The sequence below is a fragment of the Trichomycterus rosablanca genome, chromosome 16, assembly GCF_030014385.1.
Source record: "Trichomycterus rosablanca isolate fTriRos1 chromosome 16, fTriRos1.hap1, whole genome shotgun sequence".
NCBI lineage: Eukaryota > Metazoa > Chordata > Actinopteri > Siluriformes > Trichomycteridae > Trichomycterus > Trichomycterus rosablanca.
In genome coordinates this window covers 5,451,113-5,463,585 of record NC_086003.1, presented here as the reverse complement: position 1 = coordinate 5,463,585, position 12,473 = coordinate 5,451,113, and the positions used below count along the sequence as shown (strand labels likewise).

The 12,473-nt window shown below is 38.1% G+C and overlaps 2 protein-coding genes across 2 annotated transcripts in view; one reads left to right on the top strand and one right to left on the bottom strand.

Moving 5' to 3' along the window:
* Positions 1-6,159, top strand: part of scarb2c (scavenger receptor class B, member 2c) — a 27,258-nt gene extending 21,099 nt beyond the window's left edge. The window contains exons 11-12 of the mRNA XM_063011974.1: positions 993-1,136; positions 3,989-6,159. Of these exons, the coding sequence (XP_062868044.1) occupies positions 993-1,136; positions 3,989-4,030 (186 nt within the window). The 3' untranslated portion in view covers positions 4,031-6,159. The remainder of the gene's footprint in view (positions 1-992; positions 1,137-3,988) is intronic.
* LOC134330737 (liver-expressed antimicrobial peptide 2) lies at positions 5,840-12,473 on the bottom strand. The gene is made up of 3 exons (XM_063011976.1): positions 12,282-12,473; positions 11,151-11,293; positions 5,840-6,417 (listed from the first exon to the last, which is right to left on the bottom strand). Exons 1-3 carry the CDS (start codon positions 12,345-12,347, stop codon positions 6,375-6,377), a joined length of 252 nt encoding a protein of 83 aa, XP_062868046.1. The 5' UTR covers positions 12,348-12,473; the 3' UTR covers positions 5,840-6,374.

Sequence of the window (12,473 nt, the reverse complement as noted above, 5' to 3'; positions counted from 1 at the left end):
TTTGTATTAGACTGTAGTTGATTGATGTGTTTTTTGTTTTAAGCTCAAGTGCGTGTCAATTTTTCTGTGTCGTGTTGTCGGATAAGTTCAGACTTCCTGCAGTAACTTCCTGTCGATTGCGTGGGAATTTGGTAATGTTCTAGGGACGATATACTTAATCTGTAAGTGGGATTAATAGCTTTGGCAGCTGTTTTGGACGAAGGTCACTGTTTAACTTCACTACCACGTGTTCAAATCCTGGGTTTGGCCAGGCAACTTTGGTACCAGTGCTTTTTGGGCATCCTGTTTAAATACCATGCGCATCAGTATAGAATTGCCCTGCCCTTTTTTGTAGCTATAACAGCCTTTAATCCTCAATAAAGGCTTTTCACAAGATTTTGTACCTATTTATACAAAAGAACACTGAAGCAAAGTAAATCAAGTCAGATTTATTTGTAAAGCACTTTTTACAATGAACTGTCTTAAACTGTTGTCTTAAAGCAATTTTACAGATGCCTTTGCAGGTCCAAATAAACCCTAAAGGACAAGCAGGGTGGCTAAGTGGGTAGCACTGTCGCCTCAGAGCAAGAAGGTCCTGTGTTGGATCCCAGGCGGAGCAGTCCGGGTCCTTTCTGTGTGGAGTTTGCATGTTCTCCCCGTGTCTGCGTGGGTGTCCTTCGGGAGCTTCGGTTTCCTCCCACAGTCCAAAGACGTGCAAGTGAGGTGAATTGGAGATACAAAATTGTGTCCTAAACTGAAGCATTTAATTTATTTGATCTAATTGTTTTTATACAACTGTTAGCAATGGGTGTGAATAAAACCCCCAACCTCAGCTATTAGGTGTCCGGATATTTTTGAACATATTTTGTGTATTGCAGCCTTTCCTTGATTAACTTCTTTGATTTATTCTACATATTAAATTTAGTAAATTTCAGCATCATTAGCATGTACTTTTGACCTTAGTGACATGAACTGTGATCTATAATATTTAACCTTTTGGGGGTTTTTTTCAGAGTGTCCTAATTGACGACGATTCAGCCAAAAAGCTTCGAACTGTGGTTACCCAGGGCAACGTCGTGATTAACATTCCCTTCATCATTATTGGTCTCGGGATCTTAATAGGATTTGTCTTCATTGGTGTGATGTGCCGTTCTGAGGTAAGAGACTCGAGTAATAATTTATAAAATACTATTTATACATTTCAGATGCAATACAATTAGCAAAATGTGTTAGTATAATTTTTTAATTAATTTTAAAGCACAAAAAAAACAGAAAAAGCAAAAAATAAAACCTTAAAAAATTAATGTTCTTATTATTGTAGCTGTTACTATGTAATATTACTATTATGACATAACTGGCTTAACTTGACTATCAAAAGTGCCTACAAGGTTGACAGTTTTTTTGTGTGTACAGCTCTAAAAGTGTTGGTTTATTCAGTTGTTTTAAGATTGTTCCCTTAAAAACACACAAAAGAGCGTTCAGGTGCCACAGCGGTTGAAATCTCAGCAGTGCTGCCAACCTGGCTAGGTGTCCAAGAGACACGTTTGGCCGTGTCTTAAGAGAGGCACATTCATTTACTCATATGCTCTAATAAATGCTAATCAGATCCTTTTTATTATAACAGAGGAGATACAGGAAGGTTTGGCTGACTCAGGACAAGTGGGTGTTGGTAGAATAGTGGTTAAGGTACTGGACTAGTTATCAGAAGGTTGCTCTTGGACCACTGAACTGCAACATTTTGATTACTAGTCATTAACCTTCGGACGCTTTTGTTGTATTCAGTCACAGAATATGTAGGGCAGTTGTAGTCTAGCGGTTAAGGTACTGGACTAGTAATCCCAGATTGTCACTGTTGGCCCCTTGAGCAAGGCCTGTAACCCTCAATTGCTTTAAATAAAAGCGTCTGCTTAATGCTGAAAATGTAAATCTGTGCCATGATCCATAGCCACACCCGGCCATGAATTTACTGCCATTCTATTTCAAATCCATGGGCATTAATATCATTTAATACCTTCAGAGAGGGCTTTTCACAAGCATTTGGAGTTTGTCTTTGGGAGCATTTGTGATCAGGCATTGATGTTTAATTAGGAGGTCGTAAACGTTACACAAATCAATCCATGTACAGTGTATCACAAAAGTGAGTACACCCCTCACATTTCTGCAAATATTTCATTATATCTTTTCATGGGACAACACTATAGACATGAAACTTGGATATAACTTAGAGTAGTCAGTGTACAGCTTGTATAGCAGTGTAGATTTACTGTCTTCTGAAAATAACTCAACACACAGCCATTAATGTCTAAATAGCTGGCAACATAAGTGAGTATACCCCAAAGTGAACATGTCCAAATTGTGCCCAAATTGTCAATATTTTGTGTGACCACCATTATTATCCAGCACTGCTTTAACCCTCCTGGGCATGGAATTCACCAGAGCTGCACAGGTTGCTACTGGAATCCTCTTCCACTCCTCCATGATGACATCACGGAGCTGGTGGATGTTAGACACCTTGAACTCCTCCACCTTCCACTTGAGGATGCGCCACAGGTGCTCAATTGGGTTTAGTCCATCACCTTTACCTTCAGCTTCCTCAGCAAGGCAGTTGTCATCTTGGAGGTTGTGTTTGGGGTCGTTATCCTGTTGGAAAACTGCCATGAGGCCCAGTTTTCGAAGGGAGGGGATCATGCTCTGTTTCAGAATGTCACAGTACATGTTGGAATTCATGTTTCCCTCAATGAACCGCAGCTCCCCAGTGCCAGCAACACTCATGCAGCCCAAGACCATGATGCTACCACCACCATGCTTGACTGTAGGCAAGATACAGTTGTCTTGGTACTTCTCACCAGGGCGCCGCCACACATGCTGGACACCATCTGAGCCAAACAAGTTTATCTTGGTCTCGTCAGACCACAGGGCATTCCAGTAATCCATGTTCTTGGACTGCTTGTCTTCAGCAAACTGTTTGCGGGCTTTCTTGTGCGTCATCTTCCTTCTGGGATGACGACCATGCAGACCGAGTTGATGCAGTGTGCGGCGTATGGTCTGAGCACTGACAGGCTGACCTCCCACGTCTTCAACCTCTGCAGCAATGCTGGCAGCACTCATGTGTCTATTTTTTAAAGCCAACCTCTGGATATGACGCTGAACACGTGGACTCAACTTCTTTGGTCGACCCTGGCGAAGCCTGTTCCGAGTGGAACCTGTCCTGGAAAACCGCTGTATGACCTTGGCCACCATGCTGTAGCTCAGTTTCAGGGTGTTAGCAATCTTCTTATAGCCCAGGCCATCTTTGTGGAGAGCAACAATTCTATTTCTCACATCCTCAGAGAGTTCTTTGCCATGAGGTGCCATGTTGAATATCCAGTGGGCAGTATGAGAGAATTGTACCCAAAACACCAAATTTAACAGCCCTGCTCCCCATTTACACCTGGGACCTTGACACATGACACCAGGGAGGGACAACGACACATTTGGGCACAATTTGGACATGTTCACTGTGGGGTGTACTCACTTATGTTGCCAGCCATTTAGACATTAATGGCTGTGTGTTGAGTTATTTTCAGAAGACAGTAAATCTACACTGCTATACAAGTTGTACACTGACTACTCTAAGTTATATCCAAGTTTCATGTCTATAGTGTTGTCCCATGAAAAGATATAATGAAATATTTGCAGAAATGTGAGGGGTGTACTCACTTTTGTGATACACTGTATTTAAGGACATCATTATGCTGGAACAGGAAAGGGCTTTTGCCACAAAGTTGGAAGCATGTGTTCATTCAATACATCCTTAAACCCAGTAATTAGAAGGAGCATCCTCATACTTTTGGCCATATAGAGTAAACCAGTACTGTGTGGTGCCTTGTAAACAAGCAGGTCAAACAGTGATGAGGAATCTTACATAACTGCCAGGTCTTGTACTTAGATCTTGTTTATTGTAGGTTACATGAATTCATGTTTATTTATGCACATATTTGTCACTTTGTGTCTTTTTTTATATATATAGCGGAGCACTCCTGATGAACGCCAGCCTTTGGTGAGCTCTTAACAAAAGAGAGGGAGGAAGTCTGGGCAACAGTGTACTGACAGTGTCTACGTTTGAAGTTGTGAAGTTAAGAGTGTTTTTTACTCAATTAATCACACTGTTGATGTGTTATTAACGTGTACTGATGCAGTTTTTGTCAGCACACAGAACCATGAAATATGATTTTACTGTGTGTATTTGAAGTGTTTTAATATAAACAGACAAACTGTTATCTTCATAATCAGTTATAAGGTCACATAAATAATGCTCTGACTTTTAAGCTTTGCGGTTTTGTAAAGCCAAATCGACAGTTAACAGTGCTAAATTAAGTTTTGTGTTCAGTGTTGGTTACTAATCCCTTTGCTGCACTGTTTTAAAGCTAAAGCTGCCTGTATTTACCCGTGGTCCGTGTAATAAGTCTCTGGTTGGTGCCGGATCCTTCGCGACTCTGAACAGGATGAAGTATTGTAGGGAAAATGATTAAAATCTGTTGGGCATTGCTAGTTGTGAATTTAATTTTAATCAGAAGACTCAGGTTGGACACATTAAAGCCAGTGAGTTTTAGGAAGGAAAACAAATTGGTGCATGTCGCTATGAATTTTATTTAATTGTATTAATTTGGTAGTTTGGTTATTTTCATGTGTATTTGAGTTCAGTGGAATTGTATGTTGGATCGAGTTCAGATTTAGAATTGCATTATTGTTGCCGAAGTCATTAAAAATGTTGTGCTATTTTCTATTAAAAGCTTAGACTTAAGTGTTAATGCCACTTTTTGCTAAATTGGGGCAACAATTCTGTAGGATGTTAGATTGTCTTTGATTGATGTAATGTTTTCAGTTCACGATACTGCTTTAAAAAGGGATTGTTTTTGCATCTAAACTATTTTGCTGCATTCACACGTTGTGATTTATATATACAGTGGTACCTTGTAACTCAGCGTCCCTTAAACTCAAAATCTTTGAAACTCAACGGCCTTCGTTGAGAAATTTGTACTCTTAAACTCAATGTGTGTGCAACTGCTGCTTTGCTTAGTGCTCGGCTTGAGCGGTGTGGTAAAACGGCATGCGAACATGAGACAGATCTGCATTTGTGTGGAATAACCATCAGATTTACTCTGAATGCTCCACATGTATCTGTGTTTACCTGGATTTTTCTCCTGTTTCACTTTTAAACTTGTGTTACAGCTCGGGGTTCTGAGAAATGCTCATCATTAAAAAATAATGTAACTTAATATATTAAAAGAATGACACAGGAACACTAAACTTCTCTTAATTATTACTGCTTATTTCTTTTTCTTCTTTTTTTTTTACAAATTAAGAAGCATAAGGAAACAATGAAGAATTAAAGGTAACATGCAGGTTTTATTGTATTTTTGATTGATTTTTAACTTGTATTTCAGTGTTTTTTATGTTATATTTGTGTTATTTTTAGTGTATAAGTGTCAAAAACAACCCCATTATTTTACATTAGCCTAAAATATGTGCAATTTCACTGGACCATGGAACGCATTAACAGGCTTCTCATACATCCTTATGGGAAAAAATACTTTAAACTCAACACTACGCCCAGAACCAATTGACGTCAAGTTTCAAGGTACCACTGTATACTCAGATTTATATATAACTCATTGTTCATTTGCACACATTCACAACTTCAGGTGATTTTACTTTATTAATAACCTCATTCAGTTTTGTTGTGCATGTTTACTAAATCCACTCACTACAGATTGTTGATTTTTTTTTTTTTATTATTATTTTTTTTTTTATTATGAAAACTTCAAAAGAACTAATAAAATCTCTAATTGTTTTTTGCATGAATTCACAACTTTAGGTGGTTTTACTTTATTAATAACCTCATTCATTTTTTGGTGTGTGTGTGTTCACAGATTACCACAGATTACGTAGATTTTTTTTTTTTTCTGATTATAATGCAAAATACTTCATTCAGCCCACAATGTGTTTGTTCTACTGTCCTTTTTTTGTTTTTGATTCATTTATTGCATAATGTATTTTATCCTAAAAAAAACACAAACAGTACATATTGCACTCTGTATGTAACAATATCAACATTTCAAACATATTAACAAACTGTATTTACATCATGTGACTAGTATTGCTAGTATTGACAAATAAATAACTTGTTAATAAACCATATAGGCTTTAAGTTTTTTTAGTATCGAGTGTATTTTTCTATACATGCTAAAACAATTTAAAAGTATTTCCATAGGTTCAAAATAACAGTTTCTGGAATTAGGTTCAGCGTTGAAGCTTTATCTCTAAATAGAGTCGATGCTGTTCAAAATTCATTCGTGTGTATTTCCCAGCATGCATTTCCTCTTTGTAAGCAGCAGTAGTGTAGGTCGTCATTGTTAGGATGATGTGGATTTGGGCTGGAAAGTGCAGATGTGTCTCCTAGAGGTGCAGAAAGGAAATAACCATCATTTACAATCATGACACTTTTATCCAAGACTTACAGTTATGACTGAATACAATTAAGCAATTGAGGGTTAAGGGCCCTGCTCAGGGGCCCAAAACTGGCAAGCTGGCAGTGGTGGGGCTTGAACCAGGTAGTTTTAGATTACTAGCCCAGTTCCTTAAGTTCCAATGATAACTCGTTGTGATGTGTTCAGGGTCCTTGCTATAGCAGATATGATACTGACAACAGTTTGGAGAGTAAGCCTGGACCCAGTATGTCTGAAATGTTTTCTATTCCTGTGTTGATTAGAAATAGAAAGAATAGAACGCATTCAGCATATCAAGTCAACCAGTCTAACCTCGTACCTGTACCACGACAACCTCGGGCTGTCCCAGGGGCTCCTGTGGTTCCTTTAAAGCTAGCTCTGCTTAATATTAGATCTCTAGTCAATAAATCATTTTTAGTGAATGACATAATTCTATCCTACAGTTTAGATTTTCTGTTTCTAACTGAAACATGGTTAGCAGAAGGCATCATGCCACTGTTCTTAATGAAACAGCACCAGCAAACTTCAGTTTTATGAATGTGTGTCGAAGTGGTAGAAAAGGTGGAGGAGTAGCTGCCTTATTTAAAGATGTATTCCAGTGCAAAGAGACTGTACTTGGCAATTTTATGTCTTTTGAATACCTCTGTTTTATTTTGAAGGGTACTCCCAAAATTTTATTTTTAACCATTTATAAACCTCCAAGATACTCTGCACATTTTATAGATGAATTTACTGAACTACTGTCAGTTATCTCCACTGAGTACAGCTTTTTCATCATAACTGGGGATTTTAACATCCACTTAGATAATAACAAGGACAATAACACCAAATAACTTTTTGGACTTTTTGACACATTTGGTCTATTGCAACATGTGAAAGGGCCTACACATACTCGAGGGCACACTCTGGATCTAGTTATTTCTAAAGGTCTTAACATTTCTTCTGTTATGGTCAAGGACTTGGCCCTCTCTGATCATTTTTGTGTCTTCTTTGAAATGCTGATCACTCCAGATGCTCAAACTAGCTCTGTTTCTGTTAAGAAAAGGTGCATAAATGAAAGCACTAGTTCTCAGTTTATGGAGGCCATAGCTATATCACCAACTTTAATTGCAGAGTCAGTTGATGAACTCCTGGATAACTTTAACGTGAAAATATTGACTGTCATGGATGTGGTTGCCCCGGTAAAAGTCATGAAAACGTTGAGCAAACAGAAAGCACCATGGCGTAACACAATGATGGTAATAGCTCTGAAAAGAGAATGCAGGAGAGCTGAACGTAAGTGGAGGAAAACTAAACTTCAAATCCACTATGATCTCTATAAGCAAAGCCTTTGTAGTTTTAACTCGGAGTTATGCAGGGCTAGACAGCTGCACTTCTCTAAGATCATTAACAGGAACATCAACAACACCCGCACTCTATTCAACGTGGTCGACAAGCTTACAAATCCTCCAAAACGGATCACACCAGAACTTCTGTCCACAGAGAAATGTAATGAATTTGCTCATTTCTTCTGTGAAAAAATCCAAACTATTAGACTGACCATCAACGCCACTCAGTCAAACGATGAAACCATGCTGCCCCTACAGACACTTAGAAATAACATGACTATTATGTCACAATTTAATACAATAGACCAAAAAACACTGGAGAAAACAGTTCAGCATCTTAAATCATCGACATGTTGTCTCGACATACTGCCATCTGAATTTTTTTAAACTATTTTTAACAAATAGTTCATGGCTCACTAGAATCAGGCGTTTTCCCAAAGTCACTGAAAACAGCTGCCATTAAGCCATTCCTAAAAAAGAGAACTGGATGCGTCTGTGTTAAACAACTACAGGCCGATCTCAAATCTTCCTTTCATAGCCAAGATCATTGAGAAAGTTGTTTACAATCAAGTCAGCAGTTTTTTGAATTCCAGTGGTTATTTTGACAAATTTCAGTCAGGCTTTCGAGCTCACCACAGCACTGAAACGGCTCTCATAAAAGTGTTAAATGATCTACGGCTGAATACTGACTCGGGTAAAATATCAGTTCTGGTTTTACTGGATCTTAGTGCTGCCTTTGACACTGTAGATCATAGAATATTGCTGGATAGGTTGGAAAACTGGGTTGGACTTTCCGGAACAGTCCTTAATTGGTTCAGGTCTTATTTAGAAGACCGGAGTTACTTCGTCACTATTGGCAGCTGTGAATCCGACAGGGTGGCTATGACATGTGGAATCCCCCAGGGATCAGTTCTCGGACCTCTTCTGTTCAATCTTTATATGCTGCCATTAGGCCAAATGCTACAGGCTAACAACATTGATTACCATAGTTATGCAGATGACACACAGATATATCTGGCTCTCTCACCAGATGATTACAGCCCAATAGATTCACTGTGTCCGTGTCTGGAGGACATCAATAACTGGATGAGCCAGAATTTTTTACAGTTAAATAAGGACAAAACAGAGATTGTTGTGTTTGGTAGCAAAGAAAAGAGGACCAGTGTCAGTGAACACCTCAGTTCCCGGGCTCTAAAAACCAAAGACCAAGTCCGAAATCTTGGCGTTCTAATAGACTCAGATCTCACATTCACCAGCCATATAAAAACCATCACCAAAACAGCCTTCTACCATCTTAGAAATATAGCCAAAATCAAGGGTCTAGTGTGCCAACAAGACCTAGAGAAGCTGATCCATGCTTTTATCTCCAGTAGGGCGGACTATTGTAATGGTCTCTTAACTGGACTTCCCAAAAAGACCATTAAACAGTTACAGCTCATTCAGAACGCTGCTGCTAGAGTTTTAACTAAGACGAAGAGAACTGAGCACATCACTCCAGTTCTAAAATCTCTACACTGACTTCCAGTTACAGAATAGAATTTAAAGTGCTGCTACTGGTCTATAAATCACTGAATGGGTTCGGCCCAGAATACATCTCAGAAATGTTTAGAGAATATAAACCCAGTAGATCTCTTAGATCCATGGACTCAGGTCAGCTAGTAGAGCCCAGAGTCCAAACTAAACATGGTGAAGCAGCATTTAGCTGTTGGGCTGCATATAACTGGAACAGACTGCCAGGAGATATTAGATGTTCCTCAAATGTAGAAATCTTTAAATCCAGGTTAAAAACATTTCTTTTTTCTTGTGCCTATGATTGAGCTCGAAATTTTTGCTATTACCCTCATTTTACCATATTTCTTTTAGTTTTTCATGCTCTTCTAAATTGTAGTGTATATTTTACTATATTTTCTTTTAGTTTTCATGTTCTTAATTTTTTATCTCTCTTGTTTTAATTTCATATTCCCTAAATTGTAGGTTATACTTTACAATATTTTATTTTAATTTTTCATGTCCTTAATTTTTTTTTTATCTCTCTTGTTTGAATTTCATGTTGTCTTAATTGTAACTAAATGTTTGCAAGAAGTCTTTCTGAGGTTTTAGATCTCAGGAATGTTTTAATGCTTTTAATTAAAAATTTGTTTCCTTATGTAAAGCACTTTGAATTGCCACTGTGTATGAAAGGTGCTATACAAATAAACTTGCCTTGCCTTGCCTTGCCTTAACCACTGAGCCACCACTGCACTAATTAAAATGAAAATAATGGGAAAAGTGGTGAGAAATTGGGCTCGGTGGCTCAGTGGGTAGCACTGTTGCCTCACAGCAACAGTCAGGCAGGCCAGACTGGCACCTGCATTTCCCGTCAATCAAGCCATGCTGTTGTAACAAATGAAGAATGATGTTTGTCATTGTCTTTTCTATGCAAGCAGGGACGTTCCTCTGGCTTTGTGACTGCGCTTGATTCTTGGCTGAGACCAAAGGAACCCGCTACAAGGTTCTATGTGTTATGTGTGAGACTATTTTCTCCTCATCACTAGTCACTGCATACAGAATTGCTCCTTACTAGATCTTTATCACCTTACTTTGTATAAACTCTATAGATCAGCAGACATACCCAAAACAACTGTCTGGCACCAACAACCGAGCAAAATCACCGGTCAAAGTCACTGCCCCCATTTTAATACTTCTTTATGACTTTATTGCACTTCTGCCACAAGACTGTTTGTGCTTATCAGAAACTAATATTTCTTGGGTCAACGTCCAACACTTGAAGGCTTAATTAGATTTTACTGAATAAACATGTTGTTCATTTTGACAAGGCAATTAAAATTTTGCTGGCAGTTTCATATACCAAGAGTTTCTCACTCCTCAAGAGTAAACGTTCAATATGTGTTCTTACTGACGGGTCACAATGTAAATGAAAAAACAAAATAATTAAGTGCAGAAACTTCCTGACAGACAGAGTGTGAATTACATGGTGACAATTGGTGACAATGTCATATTTATATATTTGCTATACCCCCCTGCTTTTTTGGCTCTGGGGGAGGGTAGTATTAATTAGGAGGGTCAGATCCCCCACCCCCTATACCATGCTGACAGGTGTACTGCATAATCCAATTAAGTATTTCCAGTTTTACTAAATTGCACAAATCCCTGACCTCAACCCCATTGAAAACCATTGGGATAAAATGAATCTCTGATTATAAGCCAGGCTTTTTTCAACATCAGTGCCTGACCTTATAAATGCTCCTTACACTGAAAATGGAGCCTGTTATAGCTGTAAAAGGGGCCAGCTCCATATCCAAACTTGATATTAAAATGTATAGACATATGATTGTGTCATGTGTGGATGCTTTACCTGCAGTAATTGGTGCCACATTCATAATTGTCTCTGCATCCAGCACCAACAGGCTTCAGCGTGTTCCATCTCCAAAGTAATGAACGCTTGGCACGATGGATGAGCCCAGATGCCCAGTCATCTGCTACTGGAGCTGCCTGTACCTGCAAAACAACAGAAAGACAAGCAGGTGAGTATTTTACTCAAATGACAGACCTTGAGACCTTGACAATGAAAAATTGAGATTAAGATTTTAGACAATCCCTGTTGTTAATCCCTATCAAAAAATAATTAAATATTATTACACAATTAAATATATATTATTTTTAAAGATATTAATCAGTAGAAAAATGTTTAAGTCTCAGTGGATGAACATCCCCTAAATGTAATTTATAAAGCCAAAAACAAATTGGATGTAATTTGTATTTTCATTTTTTAATTCCTCCCAGGAAAATCAGCATTTTTAAATAATTTAAAAATGAACTATCCACTTTTTTCGCTTTATTTCTTCCATTTGTACTCATAATAAATATGTCATTTTTTCTACTGCATAAATCTCAATGACATCTTATGACCACCAGTCACAACAAGCCTGAGACTCTTTTCTATGCCACTTTATTGTTACAGCTTTTATGCCATTCATAGTATTTTCAATGTGTACCAGTTCCAGTACCATTTTTGGTTTTGCCTCATGGATTTCCAATAATTGGACCCTGACCAGTTATTAAAATAGTTTGCTGCAGAAGTTGGTTGTACTTCAAAACCAACACACTCTATTGATTTGGCCCGGCATGCCAAAACCTTTGCATACTGCTGTATACAAGTTAACACAGTATGTGTAGCATGTTGGCTGTTTTTTCTGGCTAAAGGTCATAATAATATAGAAAATAATCCATTGCTGCACAAAGTGGTGTATAGTTTTTTAAAATTATTTTTACAAGAGTGGTGTGTCTAGTCACATTACAGATTGTTAGCTTCTACTGTATGTGACCTATAGTTACCCTGACATGCAGATATACTATACTAGCGATGCCTCTGAGGATTCTAACAGCTCTCTGACAGGTTTGTTTTTGTTAAAATTGTTTATATACCTAAAGCAGCAGAACAAGTTTTTAACTCTTAATGTGTACAGCTGTATGAGTGGTGTCTTACCTGGATGGCACAGATTAGACAGACCAGCATGCCGAAAGCGAAGAGTCGATATCCTGACGCTCTCATCTTTAAAGTCAGATTTATAATTTCAACGTTTTCACTCTTGTACAGATATGCTCAGTGTATGAGAGTGAGAAAGGTTTGCCGTGCTTATATTAGCTCTAATAATCTCTCTGATAAGAGCGTGAGAGG

What these genes read in the sequence shown, in the direction of transcription:
- LOC134330737 (XM_063011976.1), bottom strand. Translation starts at nt 12,347, where the DNA reads ATGAGAGCGTCAGGATATCGACTCTTCGCTTTCGGCATGCTGGTCTGT. An exon ending in GTCTAATCTGTGCCATCCAG is followed by an intron (nt 11,294 to 12,281) that starts GTAAGACACCAC and finishes GTTGTTTTGCAG; the next exon opens with GTACAGGCAGCTCCAGTAGC. An exon ending in TGTGGCACCAATTACTGCAG is followed by an intron (nt 6,418 to 11,150) that starts GTAAAGCATCCA and finishes CTGCACCTCTAG; the next exon opens with GAGACACATCTGCACTTTCC.